This window comes from Spinacia oleracea, chromosome 2, assembly GCF_020520425.1.
Source record: "Spinacia oleracea cultivar Varoflay chromosome 2, BTI_SOV_V1, whole genome shotgun sequence".
Classification (NCBI taxonomy): Eukaryota; Viridiplantae; Streptophyta; class Magnoliopsida; order Caryophyllales; family Amaranthaceae; genus Spinacia; species Spinacia oleracea.
Window position 1 is genome coordinate 95,210,840 of NC_079488.1, and position 27,266 is coordinate 95,238,105.

The window sequence follows — 27,266 nt, forward strand, 5'->3', positions numbered from 1 at the left end:
TAAAACTCAATAAATTTCTTTGAGACTTGGGAGAATATAATGCATCAATGATGACAAATTTAGTTCCCATAGGCAACAATATATTTGCTCTTCTGGAGCCTTCTATAATATTAGTACTACCCGATATAGTACTCACACTAGTTTTTCTCATCATAAATTGAGAGAAATATTTCTTATTCTTAAGTATAGTATGAGTAGTTGCACTGTCTGCAAGACACAATTCTTCATCATTTATTTCCCATTGACCTTGAGAGGTATTCATATTCTTCAAGGAAATAAAAATATGTGTCACAAAACTAAACATGTCCAAAATAACCATTATAAAATAAAACACCCAAAATAATACAATATCTTAGAAAACACACAGAATATAAAGTCATAATACAATCCCAAAGTTCATAACTTAAACACATAATGTCATAATTAAAATACTACAATTCTATACCAAAACCAACACAACATATTAAAAACTTAATTATTCCCTTCAGGGGAAGTAAAGAAATCTGCAACTTCTAGGTGAGTTGTATCACCAGACTCAAAATCACCTTCGCCATCTTCAAATACAAGATTGGTCTCAACATTCTTTCCTTTCTTCTTCAATGATTGTTGATAAAGATCAACAAGATGTTCTGGTGTGCGACATACACGTGACCAATGACCTTTTCCTCCACAACGATAGCACACACTAGGCACATTGTCACTTTTTCCTTTCTCACCTTTACCATCTTTGCGGTCCCACTTCTGGTGGGAATGTGAGCTCTTGTAATAACCTCCATGACCTCTACGATAGCCACCGAAACCACGTCCAGGCCCACGGCCTCGCCATTGGCCACAACCACGACCACTGCTGCTGGCATGGTCTTTTTTCTTTGATACTTTCCCATTATGGGATGTCACATTCGCTTCAGGGAATGGAGTTGAGCCAGTAGGGCGTGCTTCATGATTTTTCATTAACAGCTCATTATTTTGTTCAGCCACAAGAAGACAAGATATCAATTCAGAATATTTCTTAAAACCCTTTTCTCGATACTGTGTCTGCAGGACAACATTGTTTGCATGAAAAGTGGAGTATGTTTTTTCTAACATATCTGCATCAGTAATTTTCTCTCCACATAATTTCAATTGAGAAGTAATTTTAAACATGGCTGAATTATATTCACTCACAGATTTAAAATCTTGTAATCTCAAATGCAACCAATCATAACGAGCCTTTGGCAATATCACAGTTTTCTGGTGGTCATACATTTCCTTTAGATTACTCCAAAGGATTTGTGGGTCTTTAACTGTCAGATACTCAGTTTTAAGCCCTTCATGGAGGTGATGGCGAAGAAATATCATAGCTTTAGCTTTATCTTGACATGTTGCTTTATTTCCTTCTTTTATTGTGTCACCAAGCCCTTTAGCATCTAGGTGTATTTCAGCATCTAACACCCATGACAAATAATTTTTTTATCAAGGGCCACAATCTCAAGCTTTGCAAGGTTTGACATAATTCGCTATGCAAAACAATTGATACTACAAATTAGGACGTCGGAATTATAAGTAAACATACCCTCTACAAGTTGTGATAAATATTAAGTATCATACTGACACTATAATAGTAAAATTTATGGGTATGTTACTGGGCTAGACACAAATGAATATAAAAGTAAAAGAAAAGGCTCCTTTTCACATAAAAGATGGAGTGCACGTGTGACTTCAAACAACAGATAGTAATTGTACTATTCTTATATCAAGGACCATTTTTGTAACGCACTTGTTTTTATCTCTTCATTTTATTATACTCCGATCCCTAAATTGATGATACTTATGCAAAAACAAACAAGAATTAAGGCAAAGATTGCAGCATGATCACGAAATAATTAACAATTACAAAAAAAAGAAAAAACTTGAAAGATTCCACTAAAAATAATGGTAACCGAATTGCGGCATAACTGCATAACCGAATTTGATTACCAAATGAAAATAATACACTATTTCAAAGCATTAAGCAAATAAAAAAAAAGTCTAGATTAACTTAGTAAAGTTGGGCCGCAAAAACAAAAACGGTTTCTAAAATTAATATGAACCGCAGTGAATCAAATTGATATCCACGCATGATGTTGCCGCATTAAATCGCAATTTACATAAACATTCATCAATCAGACATAATTTATAGTATTCTAACTCAATTTTACACGGTAATACGTACAAATAAGTTAACATAAACATGGTACGAAGTATTTAGAAGACATACAAAATTAACGTACAGAGGCATATAGTGCAGATCATTGAAACAACTTAATAAAATAATTAGTTTAATCAAATAATAAGTATATAATAATCATATCATATGCAAGATCACAAAACTTCTTTAAAAGAAAATCATGAAAGTAAAGACGAGTATAAACCAAATAATATAGTAATTACTTCGTAGTAATACTAACCGATAACGATGATTCTCGTAGTTATTTTCTCCTTTGTTCAATTGCGGTTTCCTTTGATTTTCATCAACAATTAGCAATGGTGCTGATAACGTATTATGAAAGTAGAGAGAAAGGGAGAGAGAGGAAGAGAGAAACTGTCAGTTATTCTCTTATTTCATTAGGCATACATAATATATACATATACATAGTATTATATAGGGGTAAGGTATAATGGGCATCCACCCTAATATATATTTTATAACAAAAAACGCATTATATAACTAATTATAATAATAAATAAAAATAATTTCTTTTTCGATTTTTCAAGAAATATAAATATAAATACAGAAAATAAAATAAAATTAAGGTTATTTTTTTTTTCATTATTAAATCAATTGAGTTCTTCAAACCACGTCAATGGAGGGATTGAGTTTTCAAACATCATGAATGGAAGGATTGAGTCGTTTACGCATCATCAATGGAGAAATTGAATAATAGAAGAAAAAAATAGCCAACTATATTCATTAAGCCAAATTCGTGACAAAAAATTGTCAATATTAGAATTCGAGATAAACCCTCAACCATAGAAATTAATAATTAATCCCTAATGTTGAATTGGTACATAGTATAGATTATTAATCAATCAACTTTTTTCTAAAGCGAGCTTCAATTTTAATCTTTTTACAAGATGATTTTTAAAAGTGATGAAAAAAAATTATTTTTTTTACCAAAAGATGATTGAAAATGGACATATTTTTTCCAAAGATAATCGAAGATGAAATGGATTGCAGATGATGATGGTGATGGTGGATTATGATTAATAATGAGGCAGTTTGATGATGATCATCTATGATGATGACTAGACGTTCTTTAGGGACTAATTAATTAAATAATAAAACTTGACACTTAATATTAAATAAATTAGTTAATTATTTTTTTTTATAGACAAACAAGTCAGTAAAAGGGTAAAAATTAAGTGGACGGTCTAGATTTAATTGAAATCTATCAACGGTTCAAATTTAATTTATAAAGTTAGTCGTCATAGGTCGACGACCTTCATAGAAGTGGAGGTGTGCAAAAATTGGTCCGGACCGAAAAACTGGACCGGATCGGACCGACCCAGACCGGACCGAAGACAATCGGTCCGGTCATCGGGTCGAGAAATATCAATTTCCGGTCTTCGGTCCGGTCCGGTCTGGTCCGGTCCAAAACCCGATTTTGGACCGGACCGATTTTTCTTAATAAAATATAATATAAAATACTTAAAAAGTTAATTCTCTCCTTTAATATGTTGTAAATATTATTATATTGTGATATGTTTTATTTTGGCTTCCAAAAAAGGCCTTAAAAAATTGATTTTTTTATATATATTTTTTCTTTTTTACCTTAATTTTTAGAAAAATAAAAAATATATAGAAAAATGTCTACAACCGGTCCAAATCGGTCCGGTCCGGGTTTTGGACCGATTTTATCGGTCCGGTCCAGGTTCGGTCCAAGCATAATCGGTCCGGTCTTTGGATCTCAAATTATCAAATTTCGGTCTTCGGTCCGGTCCGGGTCGGTCCGGTCCGGTCCGGGTTTGGACCGATGAACACCCCTACGTAGAAGCGTCGATGAATGAATAAGTCAAAAGTCGCGTGGACTATAAAGTGAAAAATGAAATGAATGGCAAATTAGTGAAGTTGAGTGATTGGCTGTTTCGGATATTCAGGCTTCAATCTCTCTAATCTGCGATTCTGCGCAGAAACTTTCTATAACAACATTTGCTGACTTGTACACTTCCAAACTTACCTTTTCAATGAGGAAGCAAGACGTTGTTTGAGGCTGGGACTGAGTTACCTTTTCAAATTTTTTTTTTTTTTTTTTTATTTTTTTTTTACAATAAGATTATCATTAATTATACGAGCACACAATTTGTATCTCCTACTGGTAACTGGTAAGTAATCCCTATCAAATTGTGGTTTTTTCTTGAAGTTGGCGTTTGTTTATGAGGTTATTGCATGTTGCATTTTCGAGTTTGTTTAATAAATGTCCTTCATTTGAATTATAAGATTTATAAAAAGAATTCATTGTTTTTGTTGTTTTGGTTATTGTAATTCCCTGTTCTTGTTACTAATTTTCGTTTGAGGGTTGATTTGCAATTTTCTACTACCACTTTAATTTAATTTTTGTAAAGATAAAGTTGTTTCTCATTTAATTTTTGTTAAGTTAATTAATTTGATTAGAAGTAGGGTGTTTAGGTTTAATTAGAGTTTTAAGCCTAATAAAGAGATACAATTATAAATGCATTAATTTTATACAAATATTTAGGTTTTCGAATGCTTAGTTTCATTTACTTATAATTTCTTGGGGTTTTCGATTGAATTGTGCCGGTTGTTTTGGAATCAAGATATCTTGTATGGAGTAATTGATTATTTGTTGGTAATTTAGTTGATGCATTTTAGTTGATGCATTTCGTAAATGATAGAGTATAAAACTAATCTTGCGACTTCAACCATCAGCTTAAGCTTTTGGTCCACACTTCAAGCCCAGAGGCTTTCATGTGAGGGGGCGTGATAGAGTATAAAACTAATCTTGTCAGCTTAAACTTTTGGTTGAGTTGGTCCTTTGACGGTAAACGATTTATGTGCTTGCTGCTCTAATGTATTTGTGTTTAGTTGAATGGCTAATAACCCGGATTTGCATTGTTGCAATGGCAGAAGTGTATTTGATGATGGATTTGTCAGAGTCAACAAAAATAGTATCGAGTCGAATACAAGAGATAGAGCCAGAGCATGCCTCAAAGATTGTAGGATACTTGTTACAAGACGATGGTGATCAGGACATGATTCGCCTCGCTTTTAGCCCCGATAATGTGATTAGAATTGTGATTAGCAACGCAAAACATACTCTTGGTTTGTCACCCCCTAAACAGCAACAGCAACAGCAACAGTTGCAGCAACAGCTGCAGCAACATTTGCAGCAGCAGCAGCAGCAAATGGTGTATGCTTCACTGAATAACCCCATTCAGTACTGCAATCCTTATCAAGGTTTTCCTGATTCTCGGGTTTACTCAACCTCGAGCAGGCCATTGAGTAGTTGTAGGAATGTCCAAATAACCAATGCCCTAGAGGATCAGCTTCAACGGTCCTTGAAATTTGAGGATGATAACTTACATTTACGAAACTCAGTAAATTCAGAGTTTCTTAACAATGATGGTTACCATGATCAGCCTGGATTTGTTGTGAATGGAACTTCTAGAAGGTTGCGGAGCTTGATTGAGTTCCCCCCAAAAGTTTGTCATTACTTCAGCAAGGGTTTCTGCAAGCATGGTGACAATTGTATGTTCTTACATAGTAGTAGTAGTAGTAGTAGCAGTAGTCTTGGATCAAACAATACTGGGTATGGAAATGGAAATGGGAATGGGAATGGGAATGATGATCATTATGAGTTCCGTGTAGGATCACTTAAGAAGCTTGAAATGGATCTAATCGAGCTTCTGAGATCAAGAAAAGGAAACCCAATTTCAATAGCCTCATTGCCAATGCTTTATTATGAAAAGTATGGTAGGAATCTTAAAGCTGAAGGCTACCTTACCGAGAGCCAAAGACATGGTAAGGCTGGATATAGCCTCACTAGGCTTTTAGCTCGGTTGAAGAACACTATATGTCTCATAGACAGGTAAGGTGGTTTATCTGCATCTTCATCTTCATCTTTATGTACTGGTCTTTATGTCTTTTTTCTCTTCTCTTGATTACTTATATAGCAAGTGATATATATTGCAGGCCTAATGGACAGCATTCAGTGATCTTAGCTGAAGATGCCTCAAAATACTTGGAGTATGGTAGTGATAGAAATGAGAATGGTGGAATTGTTCCAGGGTCTAGACAAATCTATCTCACTTTCCCTGCTGAAAGCTCATTCTCTGAGATTGATGTGTCCAACTACTTCAACACCTATGGTCTTGTGCAAGATGTTAGGATTCCTAGTCAAGAGAAAAGGATGTTTGGATTTGTTACCTTTGTTTATCCTGAAACTGTTCGCAAAATTTTGGCCAAGGGGAATCCACATTTTGTTTGTGGCGCTCGTGTTCTTGTCAAACCATACAGGGAAAAGTCAAGGTTTGCTGACAGGTAATGCGCTTCACTCTTCTTCATTGCTAGTTTCGTTTGAACGTTTTTGTGCCCTTATTAGTTATGAATGCACATATGTTGAAGCTCTGACATATCTGATGACGCGATAATTGAGTAATCAATCATACTCAAGTAACTCAACTGTCAATGTCAATAATAACATTTTTCTCATAAGATACAATCATATAAGTAAAGCTATATTCCTTGCCATCAAAAATATCTATGTGATTCAGCTGGCAATGGTTCAACAGAAAGTTTCGCTTTATCTGTTTTGAAATTGATATTTAAGGCGTACCTTTGTAAGTTTTCTATTGTTTTGTACTAATTGAGGTTGACAGATAGTATACCATACATGTAGGGTTAATTATGTTTTCTTCCCCTTCCACAACATCATACTCTGTAGTATAAATCAAATCGCGTCAAGATGAAACTGGTGTGGTTTAAATGTAACTATGTACGTACCCTTACCTCTAAAAAATTACTGTCTTAGACATGACTTTCAGTTTAACTTTAGAAAATGAGTACTAGTATTTTTGAGCATTACTGATCATAGAAATGCAAATGAATCAAATTAATTATCAATACTATTGACCTTATACTCCAAAATTGTAGGAAACACACAGATAAGGTACAGAGCTCGATGCAGTACAAGTCACATCTTTTCGAAGGAGAAGCTGAGTTTCATTCTGGTGAATACAACATTGTTATAACATATAAATAATTGTGTAACTGCCCTCAGTCTTGTCTAACATAATATCCTGGCAGCGGCAGCGCCAAGAGCAAGTGATTATTCAAGGCTAATGAGACAGCAGTTCATGTATGAACACAAGGAGGCAATTGAACTGGAGAAAACACGGCTATCTGAATCACAACTGCTGCCTGAACCATCAGAGAGACTCCGATACTTTGCTAACTCAATCGATGAACTGAAGCTTGCTCAAGGTGTATACATACTTTCACACTCTCATTAAATCCATCTTTTGTCCGTAATCCTTTTTCTATATCTGCTTCTGGGAAGTAGTGCATTAATTTTGTTGTCTAACTCACTAATTGCGATGAAACTGCAGAGTTTCCCGCCTTGGAGAAATTTGATTTCGGGTTTGGTAATCTGAACAATGGCTCTTCTAGTGAGGATAACTTGAGGAATGTGACCGGCATCCAAGAAAGGGAGTACAAACTTATGCAAAATTATGGCACCCAAGAAAGGTACTCTACAAACTTATAAACTACCAGGTTGTGACTAATGAACTAGAAAATGAAGTGTATTTAGCTAATCATGTCATTTTCGAAAACTGACAGCAGAAAGTCACAACTACAATGAACAAGACTACTCAAAACTCAAGAGTGTGATTCGTTTTTTGATTTGTGTTTTGATTTGTGAATTGATGCAGCAACCAAGCACATAACCTCCCAGACAACCCGTTTGCAACTTCAGGAAGAAGATAAAGTGAGACATACATATAACACCTACCTACATTACAAGGGTTATTCGTCAACAATAGTAGGTGTGGATAATTAAATAACAGGCTAGGCTGATAAGTTTCTGATTATATTTCTAGACTTGCAGAAGCCAATTGCTACAAGTGGTTTAAGTAGATGCTAATTGCTAACCGATTCATGGATTTCGTTACTCAAGGCTAGGAGGGGGAGTACACTACAGAATCGAGTAGAATCATACAGATTTAATCCTTCAGAAGAAGCTACATTTTATCTTCTTCTTTTGATTCAATATAGATATAGCTTCGAACTGCTTAAGATCGAATCGAAAATGTTATACACTAGTATAATAATGAACAACAGACTAGCTTACTGTTGCAGAAAGATTTCTTCATGTAAAATCTATGCCTTAAATTACTAGAAGAAATATCAAGTAAAATTCATTTTTGTTATCTGGTTTATTGTTCTTCTATTATAGAAATCATATAATTAAGATGATGCATGTGTATTGTGTTACACTTACACCAGGGGTTCTGTTATTTGACCCGTCCATCACATATTCGCATCTCAAGATTATTCTACATGTATATTATATGTATGCAGTAATATAAGTTGTTACTGCTCTGTATGTTGATTTGATTTAGGTACATTATTTAAGTTTTCGGGGTTAGTATCCAAGACCTCAAATTTAGCCTCTCTAATACTTAGCCTTTCTATAGACCTAGGAAAATTAGGGGCCATTACCTAACTTTTATTACAATCTTAGTTGTTTCTTTCCTGAACTTTTGATACTACAAGTTACAACTGTAAATATAAATGACATCTTTAAACTTTCTTTGTGTGGATGAGCCACAGGCCCACAGCCCACAGCCCACAGCCCACAAGCCCATAAATATGTGAGCTATCGTTCATATACTTTGGAATTAGAGCATGTAATTAATGTAGATAATTGTTACCCTTTGGATCATTGCATCAGACTCACGTGCAGTTGGGGACTGTAAGTCTGTAATCTTATGATGAAGATATGCAAAATTATTTTAAATCAAAAGTTTTGATCCACTTTATGCTGTTTATCTAGTAAGTATTATATACTACGCATTCATTTATTATCAAGTGGAAATAAAATGTTTGATTATTTATTTGCATGTTGTTCTGAAATTATGTGGATTTGATGAAATTTAATCGAGGATAAAATTGGTACCATAATTACAAGTTTATTTTCGGTATTACTGTCAGTTTTTAGTTATAAATTGTACTTGGCCAACCTTTATTTTTCTGAACTTAGCTGAACTTATTTGAACTTATTTTTCCTGAAATAAGTGGAAATAAGGTGAACAGAACAGGGCCTTGAAATATGTAATATTAAAATTATTTGCGTTGTTATATTAAATACATCATATTTATGCTATTATATTAGCATTCTTTGTGATCACTAATTGAAGTTAATAATTATTAATTATTTCTAAGTATTAATTAATATATTTTTATTAATTATTATCAATATAATTTTAAGGGAAAAACTTACTTTTAAATATTACGTGTACAGTAGAAATCAATTGACTATCTTTTTGGTGAGACATACAACAAATAACATGTACGTAGTAGTAATCACAACGTTTTGCAACACCGTCTGTAAATATTTAGAGGTAACATATTTTGTTTCTTAATAATAATGATACTTATATATCTTAACAAATGATTGCTTCAATCATCAGAGTATAAATTTTGGATAATTATTTTCAACATGCTAATGGTTAAAAGTTTAGTATATAATCTAATAAACTTAAGTAAAGTCTAATAAGGTTTAGTAAGATCTTATTAGGTCCTATATAAGGTCTTATAAGGTCTAATAACGCAAATTATTAGGTGCACCCGGTTGCGTGTAGCTCTACACGCAACCGGGTTAAAACTACGTCGTTTTGATATTTTTTGCCAAAAAAAAATGTAAAATCACATAACTAACTTTCCCCCAAAGCCACGCATATCATGGTTACTTTACAAAAACAATCCGTTATTTTTATTGATTAAAAAAGTCAAAAATTCTATTAATATTTTAACAAATCTTTACAAAAATAATCAGTTACTTTTATTTGCATTTAAATCTTTAACAATTTACATTGTTTTATTTGCGGTTTTTTCATACTCCATATTTCTCGTATCATGTATTAAATTAATATGGAGTAGAAATACAATGCATGTGTAAAGGCATATAAAAAACAAATCGTAAAACAAAAATACATTGAAGGTGTAAAAGTACATGATAGGACAAAAAAATACATTTAACCAAAAGCACATAACTAAGACCAAAAACACATTACTATATATAAAAGTACATCTTACTTCACATATAAGTACATATTTACAACTACAAGCACATAACTATGACCAAAAAAACATTATTTCACATAAAAGTACATATTTACAACTACAAGCACATAACTAGGAAGAAAAGCACATGTTCAATTGGAAAAGGATATCAACGCAAAATAGGACAAATTCTAATTACTGGTTGATAAACACTACGTCTGCCATTGATTAAGATGCACGTTTGTTCTTGGGTGTAAAGAAAACCCATGAAATTCCAATTAATAATAGATAAAATTATCAAAAACTGTCAAAATAAATGAAATTAACAATTAAATTACACATGAAAAGAACATCAATACACACTTACTTGAATAAATGAAGATTAACACATACGTAATTTACGAATTTGAGCAACTGTGTCGCCTAATTTGCGATTTTTGGAGATGAAGATGTTCTTTATTTTGGTTTTCCCCTTTTGACGACATCAACGAGGATTCTAATTGATTCTCTAAATCTTTTTTCTTTTCTATTGACTTTTTATTTGGCAGTTTTTTAAATTTAAAAATTCTATCCTAATATAACTGCCAAAAGATACCATAATATCTGGAAAGTATTTTTGTGTTATTAATTTATTTTTATTTTTTTGGTAAAAAACTATCAAAACGACGTAGTTTTGACCCGGTTACGTGTAGAGCTACACGCAACCGGGTGGACCTTCTACTAATTGGTCCAATAAGGTCTTATAATGTCCAATAAAGTCGTATAAGTTCTTATAAGCTCCTATAAGTTCTAATAAGGTTTTATAAGTTCCTATAAGCTAAATAAGGTCATGTAAGTTCATATAAGTTCCTATACAATTAGGTAAGTTCAGATAAGATAAGTTTAGATAAGTTCAAGCCTTATAAGATAAAGAGAACACACACTTAATTAACCATTTTTCAAATAAAGAGAACACACACTTAATTAACCATTTTCCAAAAAAAATGTAGAAAATATAAAATAAAAGCTAAAATTGTTAAATGTCGGACTAGGGACAAGGAAAATGGTAGAAAGTCAATTTTGATGATAAGTTATGCAGTTGGCATTGGTACGTTGATATGTTTGAATAATTTATAAGTTCTCATTTCATTTTGTTATAAGATTACTAGATTTGATGGTAGTAAAGTTAATTAAAATTGGTAAATGTTGCAGAATTGAGCTACACAAAACACAAGTGCGCCCTACGCGTAACTATCTATGGCCTATTGGAATTGGGAATTTAATTAAAATGTGTGGAATGTTTTTCCTAGCCATGTTGGTATTCGGACACTACATTTTTATTGTTACGGCCGGTTGAGACATTGTGTTGGCTTTCACTCATCACCCTCTTTCCGGGTTGAATTCAGCAGTATTCTTTCATATATTCGATAGTACTTCCTATGTCTCTAAAAGGTTGTCCCATCGAGCAAACTTCATTCATATTTGAGTTTAAAATCTATACACTGAGGTATAAAGTGAACCCTTAAAAAAGATAAAACAAGTGGAAAAAGTTTCTAAATAATATAAAGTCCAAAACATTGTTTAGTTTAGCGGTTATATTCTTTCAAGGTACATTGCACACACATGAACAAAAATGAAGCATAAGCTTTTACAATATGAATGAATATTGTGACCTAGACAACAATATACGAGTACGTCGAGATAGAGTAAGTTTAAGTGGAATTGCGAATTTTGTTAACTTAAAAAAGTACTCCGTAGCTAGGAATCTGAGTTACGATGTTTGAAGATTAATCAAATTAAAATATATAGATCATATATGTCACTGAAAGTCTTGATTAATTATGTCGTTTTCTAATTTATATGTCTAAGGGCGTGCATCTACCTCATGGTAGGTCCACTTATGTACACACGTGCTGAACATGATTCGACATTACCAATATTTTTTTTTTAAAATGTACTACTAATCCTTTATAATTTAATGTGCCACTAAATTAAATATAAATAATATATACTCCCTCTATTTCATTTTACTTGTTCTATTTAATCAATTTTTATGAGAACCTTTTAATTAAAGTGGGTCAAATAAAAAGAGACATAGAAAGTACTATAGTTTAAACTTTAAAGGGTGATGATAAAGGTCGAAAGTTGCGACAACATTTAGTGGTTGCAATATTACGTGTCGAAGTTTAATTGATACTTATAGGCGCCACGTAGTCTATGCGTCATCAGAATTTTTTTACTATCAATGCAATATTTTTACTATGAAATTATGTAAATAAAATAGTCGATATGAAGAAGGAAACAAATTAGATTATTAAGATTTTTCTAACTTTTTTTTGTAACATGTATAATATGTTATACTATAAGTTAAATATTTTAGTTTCCAATTAAAATCATGACACATAAGCATTAAAGCATGCCATGTCATCATTGTGACACGAGTTAAAGGTCGAATATTGCGACCTTTATCATTTTCGTAGTTTAAAAACTGGTATGTTCTTTTCACCTCAATTTTACTCAAAATTGTAGCGTTTATAGATATACTAAAGCTTGTAATAATTGTAAATTGAACTTGGAAAATTTGCAATGCCTTTTGCGGGAAATTGTGATACTTCCCCCGTTCTAGAAATATCACACCATTTTATTTTTTACACTATTCACACTACGACTTTGGTCATTTTTGTGGTTCATACGTAAGAAAATTGTAGTCATGTGAGGTCATTTTAGATTCGTGTCGATATATATTTTTTGAATATTAATTTTTGGATTTTTTGTCATTTACCACCTAAAAAAACCAAATTTGTGTCTTACCACCTTAAAATCTCAAAGTTTTAAGTTACCATTTACCACCTAAGAGATTTTTTTTTCACCACTTGTTAACAAATCTGTTAACAGTTCCGTAAAGTTGGGCCCACTTCCAACGGTCAGTGACGGAGCTAGATAGGTGCGATAGACCCCCCCCCCCAAAAAAAACTGGAAAAAAAAAACTTTAGCTGAGAGCTAAGAGACCCGGTATTATAGAGAACCGATCTCATAGGTTATACTTAAAAACACCCGCTCCCTGTAAGGGATCAGTATACTACAGAGATATTCCTAAGAGAACAGTCTTTAGACACAGCTGTTCTCTTATAATTTTGAAAAACTACAGGGGGATTATCTTAAGAGAGCAGTCTTTAGAAACAACTGGTCTCTTATAGTTTTGAATTTAAATCACCACTCTCTTTAATTATGTTATTCTTTTCAGTTTTCACCACACATATGAAAACCGTAGAGAATAATTGTAATATGAATATTGATTAATTTAAGGACGATACATTTTCTTTTTTAGTAATATATTGTGTGTTGTGGATAGAGCTGTCAAAAATCGACCCGACCCGAAAACCGACCCGAACCCGACCCGAAATTACTGGGTCCTGAACAAGATTTTGTGACCCGCAACCCGATTTTATCCGAACCCGAACAACCCGAAAAGGAATGGGTCAAAACCCGACCGAACCCGTTTTAGACCCGACCGATTGAAAATCATTGTATTTATAGTAATAAATGAGATTATGAGAAAATTTAAGCATAAAAGACACGTTGTTTTTACTATTGTTCTGTGTAATATGATTTTAATTTGAATTATACGCCATTTTATGATTGAATTTGACAAAATATAAACTTTCGTAGGAAAATTTGTTAACTTGTGCCAATATTTTGTATATTTTTCACCTAAATTAATGAAAATATAATGCGCGTTTTAAAATCTCTCAACCCGTTGGGTCGACCCGAACCCGAAAGTTCTGGGTCTTGAACAAGCATTTGTAACCCCGAACCCGAAATTGACCGACCCGATTCAACCCGAACCCGAAAGTAAATTTTTACAACCCGACCCGACCGACCCGTTTGACAGGTCTAGTTGTGGAGGATCACCCGACACAATATTCTAAAAATCCTGGGAACGTCACTGCTGACACCCCAAAAAAAAATTCTGGCTCCGCCACTGCAAACGGCAGTACATCGATTTCTCATAAAATACACGACTTGAACTTTCTTCAACTGCTTCTTCACAACTGTGTTCATCAAATCTTCAAATTAATAAAAAAATTGCATCAAGAAGCTTGAAATTGATTGAGGGATTTCATTAAGTTTTTATTTTCGAGCAAATTGTTGGGCGAATTGCTCGAAAGAAGCAGAATCAAGGTACCATAAGGTATGAATTTAGATCCTTATGCATCAAATTTCGTAGGTATTTCTTGAATTTGATTATAAACTGTAATTGAGCCAATATTTGTGTGTAGATTGTTTGGGCAAGCGAATTTTGTATTTTGGTTTGCTGAATTATTGATTCAATCAATGAAATTAACCCCAAAATTTTCAAAGAAAAAAGTTAGGGTTCACATAAAATTTAAATTGGGGATTTGTTGAATACTTAATGTTTTTACAAATTGAGGTTAGGGAATCACTATATATGGTTGCAGAAACATAACGTGACATAACATTGGTGGGAGAAGCAGTCGAATAGTTATTGCATAGCGGCAGCATTGGTTATGTTTTTCCAATTTTTTGTTTCAGTGTACGTTGAGGTTCTGACTTGACATTCTGAAATCATAGTTATAGATTTTTTTTTTCTACAATAACTCAAGCTTCCATGGAACAAAAAATTAAAAACCCAAGTTGATGTTTACTCGCTTGTGATTTTGTTTTCATCTCTTAAATTACAGCCTAGATTTATAAAAGACAATGACTTATATAAGACAGATATGGAAGCTAAAACAGATCACACATCAATTTAGACAACAGATCACACAACATATCAGACAACATATGCAGCAGATCAGACAGTACATACAACAAATCATACAGTATATTCTGCAGATTAGACAGCAGACGAGCATATCAGACAATATATCAACAAATCAGACAATAAACTTGTATGATAAGCAGATCAGCTGAACAAATGCAGATCAACATACTTCACGGAACTGTTAACGGGTCTGTAACAGGTGGTGAAAAAAAATTCTTTTTTTAAGGTGGTAATTTAAAACTTTGAGATTTTAAGGGACAAATTTGGTTTTTTTTTAAGGTGGTAAATGACAAAAAATCCTTAATTTTTTATAAGTTTTAATTGCCCACGATTTGAAATATTAAGAGTGCAAAATAATATGTTAGAGAAATAATAGTCAACTATGGTGCGATATTTTCAAAATGGAAGAAGTATTACTATTATGTAGTTCAACCGGTGTGGTTTAAAGATGTACTCCAAATACTTGCATGTGACAATTGAAACAATAAAATGTTTTCATTCTAGTTTCTATAGTTGATCTAGCCATCTAGGAGAGGAGATCAGCGGGGCATGCTGTGATGTGTGAGAAAACACATCACAGTGTCAAATGTGTATCATATCATTTATTTAAAAAAGAGTATCATTTCATTAAAAAAAAGTACCATTTCGTTAAACAGGGTGCCATTTCGATAAAAACATGTACCATTTCGTTAAAAAAGTACCATTTCATAAAATACAGATTACCATTTCGATTAAAACATGTACCATTTCATTGATTTCTTTTTGCTGTTATGTTTTTTCAAAAACATATCAGCCTGCGATTTTGACTTACTCTCTAGGAGAGAACTCACAAACAACATGCATATATCAAATATCAACTACTTAGTAGTTCGGACGATGCCCCATAATGTTGGATATATTTTGAGTTTCTTTTATTCATTTCAAATTCATTTATAAATTTCTTTGTATGTGTATTACATTTAAAAATACTACTCCCTCTGTTCCTAAATACGTGTTCAGTTCCCATTTATGGCGTTCCCTTTTATGTGTTCACTTTTCATTTTTGGACATACCTTTCCCATTTTTCTATACACTTTTCCCACTTTTTCATACACTTTTCCCACTTTTCTATACATCATTATTACCTTTTCTTACACATTTTACACTTTTTCCACTTTTCAATCACCACCTCCACTTTTATTTATACTTTATCAATAAACAATTATCTACTTTTTCCTTTCCAAAAAAAAAACATTCCCAATCATTACCTCTTACACACTATTCAATTTTATTAATTACCGTGTACATGTCCAAAGTAGACACGTATTTAGAAACGGAGGGAGTATAAATTTCATTATATATGCAGTTCAAGAATAAAATTGCTTAACCAACAATCAGTAAACTAAATTTTTGAGTAACTTAATTACTTATACAGTATAAAACTTTAATTTATGTATTATTTTACTTATAACTTAGAAATTCTTTAAGTTACAATTGTATATTGAGTTAAAAAGTCAAAATACATATTAGAAGAAAAAAAACATAATTGATTAGCTAAAATAAAGCGCGACATTATTTTTTTCTATTATTTTCTCTGTTAATTTAATAGTTTTATGTTTATTAATATTATATCATCTGCTTCCTTCACATGTCACTTTGTGGTCTCATGCACCCTCCCTCCTACCCCTTTTAAAAAAATGACACATATCCCTATCTACATTAAAAAATAATTCACTATCAACTATCATCTAATTAAATAATAAATCAATTACTTTATATTAAACTCTGTGCCGAATAAACCGGTTCATGTATTCCGAAACGAAAGGAGTCTATACAAGTTGTACTTAAAAATGGTATAAAGAGAAGGGAGAATGATGGCGTGCACATTGTCTCCTAGTTGAGTTAAAACTAAAAACAGTTTAATTTTAGAAATTTAAATGACCCCACCACATTACCACAATGCTTATCTTCACCAACACTTTATGTCGATCCATGCATATATTTTTATCACTTTTATGCATGCATGCCTTTTAACGGCCCTACAAATTAACGGTCACTTTTCACTGTCTAAAAGTAAAAAGCTAGCTAGGCTTGCATCTCCTAAAAATATATTTGATCGATCTCTGAGATTAATTTAATAAATTATGCCCTTTGGAGAAAGGATTAGGCAGCTAGGCATGACATGTTAGTTCGAATTGGATTAAGTGAAGTTAATCAACTAGTACTTGGCGGAAGCTGATACTTATACCCATTGGGTATGGAATAGTTTCATACCCTAGACTTCCATTGGTTATTTTCACAAAAGCAATCCCATATGGAATTATTCAATCTAAACCAATCACAGTCCAGGGTATGAAACTATATATTCCATACTCAAGAGATATATGTAGCCTTTCTGGTACTTGGCCGATCGGCTAGTGAGAAGGATTGTACTTCGTATCTCGATCATAAAGTAAATAAATACCAAACGTACGAATGGACAAACTTTATGTTAGGTTATGATACATATGACACTACATAGATCATGCGGAAACAACCATTAACCCAGGACAACATATTATTTACACATAATCATATAGCATAATTTAGATGCATACTCTTTGTTGCGTGCCCTCCCTAGCTGCGCCCGAACCGAACAAGAACAAGTCTTTTAGGACTCCAAGTGTCGTCCCTCCATAGATAGTCCACAGCACGTCCGGATCCGCCTTAAGATTGACCAACTAGAATCGCCCTTAAGGTACTAGAAAATTTCGGCACTTTATGAGCAAGATGTGTGTTTTAATTTTCTCTCAAAAAACTCACTTTTGAATACTTTGAAACTTATGTATAAATTATGACCCCTAGGCCTTTATTTATAGAGTTATGGAAAAGGAATCGTAATCCTAGTAGGATACGAATTAATTGGAATTAGAATCCTACATGAATTCTATTTAATTAATTTATCCAATTAGGAATAGAAATTTAATCATACACTGACTCTTGTAGATTCAGGAATCACGCATGAGCACAAACTCACACACACACGGCAGCCACAAGGGCTGCCCATGCGCGTGCGAGCAGCAGCCCGCGTAGCACGGCCCACGCAGCCGTGGCCCTTGGCGCGCGCTGGGCCTGCCTTGCGGTAGGCCTGGGCGCTGCCTTGGCTGGGCTTGTGGCGCGCATGCTTGCTGGGCGATTGGCCCCGGCTTCGTGCTGGGCCTTCGTCCGGCAAGCCTCGTCCGATGCTAATTCGTACGATACGCTTCCGATTAAATTTCCATTTCCGGAATCTATTTCCGATACGAACAATATTTAATATTTCCGATTCCGGAATTAATTTCCGTTTCGAACAAATATTTAATATTTCCGTTTCCGGAATTATTTTCCGATTCCGGCAATATTTCCGATTCTGACAATATTTCCGTTTCCGGTAATATTTCCGATTCTGGTAATATTTCCATTTCCAATAATATTTTCCGATACGTACCATGTTTCCGTTTCCGGCAACATCTACGACTTGGATAATATTCATATTTCCGATACGATCCATATTTCCGTTTCCGGCAATATCATCGTTTCCGGAGTATTCATTTCTTGCCTGTGACGATCTTAGCTCCCTCTGAAACCAAGATCCGTCGGTTCCGAATATTCATAGATGGAGTATTTAATGCCATTAAATACTTGATCCGTTTACGTACTATTTGTGTGACCCTACGGGTTCAGTCAAGAGTAAGCTGTGGATTAATATCATTAATTCCACTTGAACTGAAGCGGCCTCTAGCTAGGCATTCAGCTCACTTGATCTCACTGAATTATTAACTTGTTAATTAATACTGAACCGCATTTATTAGACTTAACATAGAATGCATACTTGGACCAAGGGCATTATTTCCTTCAGTCTCCCACTTGTCCTTAGGGACAAGTGTGCATTTCCTAATTCCTTTGTCGCTCGATGCTTGCTCTTGAACATAAGGTAAGAGTTGTCATCCTTATTATGTCCAGAGGTGTTCCTCGGTTTCAGAGTTCAACTGATCAAATAAACAGATAATCATAGCCTATGATTCATCCGAGCACGGCCATGCATTTCACAGTTTCTAGCTCTCCGAGTGGCCTTGTACAACTTTTAAGCATCTCATCCCGATTTATGGGAGGACAATCCCAATCTTGCGATCTTGAGATTAGACTTCGTTTGATAGGTGATTACCTGAGCGTTGCCTTTATAGCCTCCTTTTACGGTGCGACGGTTGGTCAACGTCAAAGCAACCAGTTCTCAAACAAGTAATCTCAAATCACTCAGGTATTGAGGATTTAGTGTCTAATAATTTAATGAAATTTACTTATGACAGACTTTCATCTCTTACAGTAAAGTTTCATAGGTCTTGTCCGATACTAGTCTTCCCAAAGTAAGTATCTATGCAAATGATTATGACATTGCCATGTCCACATAGTTCAAGAAACAGAACTACTAGTCATCTTGCACTCTAATCGTCTAACGTTTTCTATGCGTCCAATTTTATAGAAAACTCCAATTAGGGACCATTTTCAACCTTTGACATTCAAGTTCACTTGATAGACATTTCTTAGTCACAGGACTGGTCCTGACAGTCTATCTTGAATATATCGTCAAATTGAAGGGACTCATCATTTAATAAACCACAAATTAAATGGAAAAATGAATTTCTTTCATTTATTGTGAATGATTAACCAATAATGTTTTACAAAGATTTAAACTCTAAAACTTTAAAACATTAAACAGAGACATCAAAGCCATTCTCCAATATGCTTGATTCCCATAGCTGCAGTGTGCGAGTTGTGCTTCGCTTGCGGCAGAGGTTTAGTTAATGGATCTGATATGTTGTCATCAGTTCCAATTTTGCTTATCTCGACTTCTTTTCTTTCAACGAACTCTCGTAGAAGGTGAAATCTACGAAGTACATGCTTGACTCTCTGGTGGTGTCTAGGCTCTTTTGCCTGTGCAATAGCTCCGTTATTATCACAATACAGGGCTATTGGTCCTTTAATGGAGGGGACTACACCAAGTTCTCCTATGAACTTCCTTAGCCATATAGCTTCCTTTGCTGCTTCATGTGCAGCAATGTACTCCGCTTCAGTTGTAGAATCCGCAATGGTGCTTTGCTTAGCACTTTTCCAGCTTACTGCTCCTCCGTTGAGGCAGAAGACAAACCCAGACTGTGATCTGAAATCATCTTTGTCGGTTTGGAAACTTGCGTCCGTATAGCCTTTAACAATTAATTCATCATCTCCACCATAGACCAGGAAGTCATCTTTGTGCCTTTTCAGGTACTTCAGAATGTTCTTGGCAGCAGTCCAATGCGCCTCTCCTGGGTCTGACTGGTATCTGCTCGTAGCACTGAGTGCGTACGCAACATCCGGGCGTGTACATATCATAGCATACATTATTGAACCAATCAATGATGCATATGGAATCCCATTCATTCGTCTACGCTCATCAAGTGTTTTTGGGCACTGAGTCTTGCTTAGAGTCATTCCATGAGACATGGGTAGGTAGCCTCGCTTGGAGTCCGCCATCTTGAACCTATCAAGCACCTTATTGATATAAGTGCTTTGACTAAGTCCAATCATCTTTTTAGATCTATCTCTGTAAATCTTGATGCCCAATATGTACTGTGCTTCTCCTAGATCCTTCATCGAAAAACATTTCCCAAGCCAAATCTTGACAGAGTTCAACATAGGAATGTCATTTCCGATAAGCAATATGTCGTCGACATATAATACTAGGAAAGCAATTTTGCTCCCACTGACCTTCTTGTATACACAAGATTCGTCCGCGTTCTTGATGAAACCAAAGTCACTGACTGCTTCATCAAAACGTATATTCCAGCTCCTGGATGCCTGCTTCAATCCGTAGATTGACTTCTTTAGCTTGCATACCTTTTTAGCATTCTTTGGATCCTCAAAACCTTCAGGCTGTGTCATAAACACAGTTTCTGTTAAAACGCCGTTTAAGAAAGCAGTTTTGACATCCATCTGCCATATTTCGTAATCGTAATATGCAGCGATTGCTAACATTATTCGAATAGACTTTAGCATTGCAACTGGTGAAAAGGTTTCATCGTAATCCACACCGTGGACTTGCCTGTAACCTTTTGCAACCAATCTAGCTTTGAAAACTTCAAGTTTCCCATCCTTGTCCTTTTTCAGTTTGAAAACCCATTTGCTTCCAATGGCTTGGTAGCCATCTGGCAAATCGACCAAATCCCATACTTGGTTTTCAGACATGGAGTCTAATTCAGATTGCATGGCTTCTTGCCACTGCTTGGAGCTAGGGCTCGTCATAGCTTGCTTGTAAGTCGCAGGTTCATCACTTTCAAGTAATAGAACGTCATAGCTCTCGTTCGTCAAAATACCTAAGTACCTTTCCGGTTGAGATCTATATCTTTGCGATCTACGCGGGGTAACATTTCTAGATTGACCATGATTCTCACCAGATTCTTCTAAAGATCTCTGAGTTTCATCCTGAATGTCATCTTGAGCATTCTCTAGAGTTTGTTGTTCGACTCGAATTTCTTCGAGGTCTACTTTTCTCCCACTTGTCATTTTGGAAATGTGATCCTTCTCCAAAAAGACACCATCTCGAGCAACAAACACTTTGTTCTCAGATGTATTGTAGAAGTAATACCCCTTTGTTTCCTTTGGATAGCCCACAAGGATACATTTGTCAGATTTTGGATGAAGTTTGTCTGAAATTAATCGTTTGACGTATACTTCACATCCCCAAATCTTAAGAAAAGACACATTTGGAGGCTTTCCAAACCATAATTCGTATGGAGTCTTTTCGACAGCTTTAGACGGAGCTCTATTTATAGTGAGTGCAGCTGTATTTAGTGCATGTCCCCAAAATTCTAATGGAAGTTCGGCCTGACCCATCATTGACCTGACCATGTCTAGCAAGGTTCTGTTCCTCCGTTCTGACACACTGTTCCATTGTGGTGTTCCAGGAGGAGTCAATTCTGATAGAATTCCACATTCTTTCAGATGGTCATCAAATTCATAGCTCAGATATTCACCGCCTCTATCAGACCGCAGTGCCTTAATCTTCTTGCCTAATTGATTCTCTACTTCACTCTGAAATTCCTTGAATTTGTCAAAGGATTCAGACTTATGCTTCATTAGGTAGACATAACCATACCTACTGAAGTCATCAGTGAAAGTGATAAAGTAGCTGAAACCACCTCTAGCATTTGTACTCATTGGTCCACATACATCTATATGGATTAAACCCAATAGTTCATTTGCTCTTTCTCCAACTTTAGAGAAAGGTTGCTTTGTCATTTTGCCAAGTAAACATGATTCGCATTTACCATAATCCTCTAAGTCAAATGGTTCTAGAATTCCTTCTCTTTGAAGTCTTTCTAAGCGTTTCAAGTTTATATGGCCTAATCGACAATGCCACAGATAGGTGAGATCTGAATCATCCTTTTTGGCCTTTTTGGTATTTATGTTATATACTTGTTTGTCGTGATCTAATAAATAAAGTCCATTGACTAATCTAGCAGATCCATAAAACATCTCTTTAAAATAAAACGAACAACTATTGTCTTTTATTATAAAGGAAAATCCCTTAGCATCTAAGCAAGAAACTGAAATGATGTTTTTAGTAAGACTTGGAACATGGAAACATTCTTCCAGTTCCAAAACTAGCCCGGAGGGCAACGACAAATAGTAAGTTCCTACAGCTAATGCAGCAATCCGTGCTCCATTTCCCACTCGTAGGTCGACTTCACCCTTGCTTAACTTTCTACTTCTTCTTAGTCCCTGTGGATTGGAACATAAGTGTGAGCCACAACCTGTATCTAATACCCAAGAAGTTGAATTAGCAAGTATACAGTCTATAACGAAAATACCTGAAGATGGAACGACTGTTCCGTTCTTCTGATCTTCCTTTAGCTTCAAGCAATCTCTCTTCCAATGCCCCTTCTTCTTGCAGTAGAAGCATTCGGATTCAGAAGTGGGTTGACTGACCTTCCTCTTTGCAGATTTGGCGCCAGTTTGCTTAGTTGGGCTGGCCTTGTTGCCACCTTTCTTAGCATTCCTCTTCTTTCCAGATTTCTTGAACTTGCCCCCACGCACCATAAGCACATCCTGCTTATCACTTTTGAGCGTCTTTTCAGCGGTCTTCAGCATACCGTGAAGCTCAGTGAGCGTTTTGTCCAGACTATTCATACTGTAGTTCAGTTTGAACTGATCATACCCGCTATGAAGAGAATGGAGGATGGTGTCTATAGCCATTTCCTGAGAAAATTGCTGATCCAGCCGACTCATATTCTCAATGAGTCCAATCATTTTGAGAACATGTGGACTTACGGGCTCGCCTTTCTTAAGCTTGGTCTCAAGAATTTGCCTATGAGTCTCGAATCTTTCGACTCGAGCCAGATCTTGGAACATGTTCTTCAACTCACTGATGATTGTGAAAGCATCTGAGTTGATGAACGTTTTCTGCAGATCCGCACTCATGGTGGCGAGCATTAGACATTTCACATCCTTGTTGGCATCAATCCAACGATTGAGGGCAGCCTGAGTGACCCCGTCGCCAGGAGCTTCGGGCATCGCCTCATCTAGGACATACTCCTTTTCTTCCTGCATAAGAACTATTTGCAAGTTCCTTTGCCAGTCAAGGAAGTTTTTCCCGTTCAACTTCTCCTTTTCGAGAATTGATCGAATGTTGAATGAATTGTTGTTCGCCATATTAAAAACTACAATTGAAAAGAATAAACAAATAAATAACCATTCACAGTTTCTCTTAATAAACTTAAATTCTAGCATACATGCATAATTCAATGTTTATTAAGCATTTTATTCAAGTTATGTGTTCCGGCAGGTGTGAATAAAATGATTCCAAGATCCTAAAATCATTGAAGAACTAAGCACAGTTTGTCGACTTAATCCTAGAACATCTTAGGTAAGCAAAAGCCTTTTGCTAATAGTCTAGAAACTATTCTTGGTTGATAGGTACGTCTAAGAACTTATTAGGTAAACCTATCGAATTTGCCACGACATAAAAGGACTCCTTACTTATATCGTTGAGTTTCACCAAAACTAACATGTACTCACAATTATTTGTGTACCTTGCCCCTTTAGGACCAATAAGTAACACCTCGCTGAGCGAAAACTATTACTAGATTGATGTAAAGGATATCCAAGCAAGTGTATATTTTGGCATGGCACCTTTTAACTCAATTTTTAAGTTTGGAACTTAAGGCTCTTACTATGTTGGTTAGATTTTAAGTGAACTAAAATCCTTAATCATGCAACATAATCAAGCTTATGATCTCATGCATTTTAAGACATATTTAAAACAATAAATAACTTAAAACATGCATAAGATATTTGTGATCTAGTATGGCCCGACTTCATCTTGAAGCTTTGACTTCAAAGTCCGTCTTGAAAATCTCCGTGGGAGGCACCATTTTCTTCAAATAGGATAAGCTATAACTAATTACAACTATTTGATGGTTCGCAGACCATATTTGAATTGAAAAATAACTTTGGTACTTTAGACCAATTACATTCAAATTAATGGTACGCAGACCATATTTTCTATCCTATTTGGGCCATACTAGTCACTTCATAACCTGCAAAACAGTACATATACAATATATACCATTCACCCATTCATTATCATGAATGGCCCACATAGCTGGTTAGTAAAACACATTATGCATCACGTAAACATTTGCAGCAATTAATCAAGGGCACCAATAATCTACCAATTATTCAGTCCTTATTAATTCTAATCGAGTTGTTTTAACCTTAAGGATTTGTAGACCTAATCAAGAGTTTATGACTAAAAAGCGCTCCCACTCAAACCAATAAATTCATATGCTTTACTAATTTTAAACATAAAATTGTATTTCTAGTCTAACCGGAAACATACAAATTTAATTAAAATTTAAAGCTCATATAAATTTATAATTGAATCCAAAAAGTTTAATTTAATTTCAGTCGCATTTAAATTAATTCATGATTTTAATTTTAGTAAAATAATTAGAATAAATAACATTTATTATAATTATAATATTCAAAATTAAAATCCAAGAAATTAATTCAAATTATTAATTTTAAAATTAATTAAAATTACGTGAACTGAAATTTTCAATTTAAACATTCAAAACGATCTAATCGTAACGCAAAACACCCTACGCGTTGCACGCCCATGGGCCGTACGCACACAGCCATTGCTGGCCATGTGCGCGCAGCCCATGCGCTCGTCGCATAGCTGCTGCTGTCCTATCGCAAGCCTCCGCACAGCGCCCCATCGCACGCGAGCTATCGCTCGCAGTGCGCGCGCGCGAGATCGCTCGCTGGGCGCGCTGGCTCGCTCGCTGTGCGCGCGAGCCATCGCTCGCTGGGGCGCGACATCGCTCGCTGGGCGGGCGACATCGCGCGCTGTGCGCGCGAGCCATCGCTCGCTGGGGCGCCACATCGCTCGCTGGGCGAGCGACATCGCGCGCTGCGCGCGCGAGTAGTGCTGGGCGCAGCGCTCGTGGCACGCGAGCTTGCGCTCGCTGCGCGCGAGGCTGCGCGTACTTGTGCGAGGCAGCGCGCGTTGTGGCGCAGCTCGCTTGCTGCCCACACGCGACTGCCTTGGCTCGCCCTTCGCCCATGCCCATTCGTTCATTGCTCGTGGCACACGACACAAGGCAGGGCTGCTGCCTTGTGCTCGTGCACTACGCCCTTGCTCATTGCATTCGTGCCGCACGGGCGACGAGCTCCCTTGCTCGTCGTCGCATGCCCGCATTATACAACACCCCTTAAGGGTAACACGAAGCGTCCATTGCTTCGTGCGTGCAAGTTATATGAACGAATCGCATAAAAATTTAAAATTTATATTTAAAATTAATGACAAATTAATAAATATTATTAATTTCATAATTTTAGGGCGAAAAATCGAAAATTTATTATCCAATTGATTTCCGATTGATATGGATTCAAGTTTAGGTCATAAAAATTTAAAATTTATCGTAAATTTACAATTTTTATGGTGGTTTTTAATCATAGGTTTCTAATTAAATTACAATTAATTATGAAAATCAAATTAATTCTAAATTATTCTAATTTTCAACAAATTAATCATAATTACAAATTAGATTGCATAATTAACAAGACTAGGCATTCAAACTTGTTAAACATATGCAGTAGGTCAATCAAAAATTCAAGATTTATCAACAGGAATCGCAAATATTTAATTTAACATCTTAAATTTACGAAATTTTGCATTCGAAAAACTAAGACCTTCGAAAAGTCATAGTTAGGCTTCGAATTTGAGAATTCTGGGTTCGGCAGAAAAATACTGTTTTTGTCAAAATTTTTAGAATGCCTTTTACATGCGGAATTGACACAAAAATCACTCAATTCGGATGAGTAATGAAGAAACTGCCGAAAAACTGCGTACATATAATTAAATAAACGCAATTTGCAATTAATTAACAATTACGAAAATTAATCACCCCTTTTAATTCTTGCAAATTTGTAATATTTAACCATGTTCATGCAATTTAGATTATGAAAATAATAAGGGGCTCGTGATACCACTGTTAGGTTATGATACATATGACACTACATAGATCATGCGGAAACAACCATTAACCCAGGACAACATATTATTTACACATAATCATATAGCATAATTTAGATGCATACTCTTTGTTGCGTGCCCTCCCTAGCTGCGCCCGAACCGAACAAGAACAAGTCTTTTAGGACTCCAAGTGTCGTCCCTCCGTAGATAGTCCACAGCACGTCCGGATCCGCCTTAAGATTGACCAACTAGAATCGCCCTTAAGGTACTAGAAAATTTCGGCACTTTATGAGCAAGATGTGTGTTTTAATTTTCTCTCAAAAAACTCACTTTTGAATACTTTGAAACTTATGTATAAATTATGACCCCTAGGCCTTTATTTATAGAGTTATGGAAAAGGAATCGTAATCCTAGTAGGATACGAATTAATTGGAATTAGAATCCTACATGAATTCTATTTAATTAATTTATCCAATTAGGAATAGAAATTTAATCATACACTGACTCTTGTAGATTCAGGAATCACGCATGAGCACAAACTCACACACACACGGCAGCCACAAGGGCTGCCCATGCGCGTGCGAGCAGCAGCCCGCGTAGCACGGCCCACGCAGCCGTGGCCCTTGGCGCGCGCTGGGCCTGCCTTGCGGTAGGCCTGGGCGCTGCCTTGGCTGGGCTTGTGGCGCGCATGCTTGCTGGGCGATTGGCCCCGGCTTCGTGCTGGG

The 27,266-nt window shown here is 35.4% G+C and overlaps 2 protein-coding genes across 4 annotated transcripts; one reads left to right on the forward strand and one right to left on the reverse strand.

Moving 5' to 3' along the window:
- Positions 1 to 471: 471 nt before the first annotated feature.
- LOC130467649 (uncharacterized) lies at positions 472 to 1,338 on the reverse strand. Its single transcript, XM_056836220.1, has one exon. The coding sequence runs from the start codon at positions 1,336 to 1,338 to the stop codon at positions 472 to 474; it is 867 nt and encodes a 288-aa protein (XP_056692198.1).
- Positions 1,339 to 4,059: 2,721 nt separating this feature from the next.
- LOC110803849 (zinc finger CCCH domain-containing protein 18) lies at positions 4,060 to 8,406 on the forward strand. Of its 3 annotated transcripts, none has more exons than XM_022009389.2 (7): positions 4,060 to 4,341; positions 5,105 to 6,065; positions 6,170 to 6,517; positions 7,130 to 7,206; positions 7,289 to 7,459; positions 7,585 to 7,723; positions 7,909 to 8,406. In XM_022009389.2, exons 2-7 carry the CDS (start codon positions 5,116 to 5,118, stop codon positions 7,961 to 7,963), a joined length of 1,740 nt encoding a protein of 579 aa, XP_021865081.2. In that variant the 5' UTR covers positions 4,060 to 4,341; positions 5,105 to 5,115; the 3' UTR covers positions 7,964 to 8,406. The 3 variants fall into 3 exon arrangements, with proteins under 3 accessions (XP_021865081.2, XP_021865080.2, XP_056693358.1); XM_022009388.2 differs by having other exon boundaries at positions 4,061 to 4,341; positions 7,283 to 7,459; XM_056837380.1 differs by lacking the exon at positions 4,060 to 4,341 and adding an exon at positions 4,894 to 5,018 and having other exon boundaries at positions 7,283 to 7,459.
- The last annotated feature ends 18,860 nt before the right edge of the window (positions 8,407 to 27,266 follow it).

Coding starts and splice junctions, on each gene's coding strand:
- LOC130467649 (XM_056836220.1), bottom strand. CDS start 1,338: ATGATATTTCTTCGCCATCACCTCCATGAAGGGCTTAAAACTGAGTAT.
- LOC110803849 (XM_022009388.2), top strand. CDS start 5,116: ATGATGGATTTGTCAGAGTCAACAAAAATAGTATCGAGTCGAATACAA. Junction 6,518..7,129: donor AAGTCAAGGTTTGCTGACAG/GTAATGCGCTTC, acceptor CCAAAATTGTAG/GAAACACACAGATAAGGTAC. Junction 7,460..7,584: donor TGAACTGAAGCTTGCTCAAG/GTGTATACATAC, acceptor ATGAAACTGCAG/AGTTTCCCGCCTTGGAGAAA.